This window comes from Sus scrofa, unplaced genomic scaffold (genome assembly GCF_000003025.6).
Source record: "Sus scrofa isolate TJ Tabasco breed Duroc unplaced genomic scaffold, Sscrofa11.1 Contig2530, whole genome shotgun sequence".
Taxonomy (NCBI): Eukaryota; Metazoa; Chordata; class Mammalia; order Artiodactyla; family Suidae; genus Sus; species Sus scrofa.
The window spans coordinates 20,354-22,100 of record NW_018085117.1 but is presented as its reverse complement, the minus strand read 5'-3'; the positions used below and the strand labels follow the sequence as shown (position 1 = coordinate 22,100).

Sequence of the window (1,747 nt, the reverse complement as noted above, 5' to 3'; positions counted from 1 at the left end):
GTTCCTAAGCCTGGGAACTTCCATATGACTTGGGTTCAGCCCTAAAAGGACAAAGAAAAAAAAAATCGAGTGAAATTCCTTGTGGCCCAGAAGGTTAAATATCCTGCTTTGCTGCATCTGTGGAGCAGGTTGCAGCCATGGTGTGGGGTTTGTGCCTTGCGTGGTGACTACAGCATGTCATGGGATGTGGCCAAAAATAAGTAAATGAAAGGTTATTTCTGCTTGTAAAGGAAGAAAACTGAAGCACAGAGAAGTAACTGGTCAGAGGACATGCAGGTGGGTAGAGGCAGAGCTTGAGTGTGGTTAATGCCACCTGCCTGCAGAGTCTCTGCTCATCCTGTTCCAGTCCTGACCATATCGTGTATGTTGCTTTACCAGAGTAGCACACACAGAGGAGTAGATACTGAGTAAGAGACTACACAAAGAGCTGACATTTATAACTTCTTATGGCTCTAGAGGAAGAAAATATTCATCATGGAATGGGAGAATCAGACGGCTAGCTCTGACTTCATCTTGATGGGGATTTTTAGCCACACGCCCACTCACATCTTTCTCTTCTCTCTGGTGCTGGGCATCTTCACAGTGGCTCTCTTGGCAAACACTGTCACGGTTCTCCTCATCTGCCTGGACCGCCGGCTCCACACCCCCATGTACTTCCTCCTCAGCCAACTCTCCCTCATGGACCTCATGCTCATCTGCACCACGGTGCCCAAAATGGCCCGCAACTACCTGTCTGGCAGGAAGTCCATTTCTGTAGCAGGATGTGAAACCCAGATATTCTTCTCTGTGTCCCTCTTTGGAGCTGAGTGCTTCCTTTTGGCTGTCATGGCCTATGACCGCTATGCTGCCATCTGCTACCCTCTTCAGTACCCCCAGCTCATGAACTGGAACGTTTGTGGGCTCCTGGCTGCCTCTTCATGGATCCTTGGGGTCTTTGATGGGATCGTTGATGTAGCTGCTACTCTGTCCTTCTCCTACTGTGGCTCCCGAGAAATACCTCAATTCTTCTGTGATATCACGGCACCCTACGTCTCTCGTGCACGGATACTTCCACCTTTGAAACCCTCATTTTTATCTGTTGTGTGGTAATGCTCCTCTTCCCTTTGTCACTCATCATCATCTCCTACACACGGGTCATCATAACTGTCATTCGCATGAGTTCTGGGGAGGGTCGGCACAAGGCGTTCACCACCTGTAGTTCCCACCTTGTCGTCGTGGGGATGTATTATGGAGCAGCTATGTTCATATATATGAGGCCCACGTCCAATCGGTCCCCAGCCCAGGACAAGATGGTGTCAGCCTTCTACACCATTCTCACTCCCATGCTGAATCCCCTTATATACAGCCTCCGCAACAAGGACGTGGCCAAAGCATTCAGTAGGGTGCTGGGGAAGGAGAAATCTAGAGAATAAGTGGGATAACAGTTATGGGAAATTTCTTCTTTCATAACTGTCTCTCTCTCTCTCTCTGGCACATTCTTTCATTAAAATAAAACCCGTGCAATTAGCGACAAAAGTATAATGACTTCTTAAGGTAAGCATCAGGGTCCATGGACTCTGGATACACATTCAATTAATTGGTGTTCAGTATAATCAATGACGTTCTTGAGACGTGCATAATTAAGTTAATGAACAGATACACTTCTGTTTATGAAACATAATAATAAGTAAAACTGTCTTCAATATTTTTCCTTCCTTTTATTTTTTATTATTCCACGAATTTATTACATTTATAGTTGTACAATGAT

At 45.9% G+C, this 1,747-nt stretch overlaps 1 protein-coding gene across 1 annotated transcript; it reads left to right on the top strand.

Annotated features, from left to right (window-relative positions):
- The first annotated feature begins 428 nt into the window (after positions 1-428).
- LOC100154537 (olfactory receptor 2M3-like) lies at positions 429-1,412 on the top strand. The gene is given in 2 exon segments (XM_001928219.3): positions 429-1,021; positions 1,024-1,412. Coding segments are annotated over 2 exon segments (936 nt in total). The 5' UTR covers positions 429-474.
- Positions 1,413-1,747: the final 335 nt, after the last annotated feature.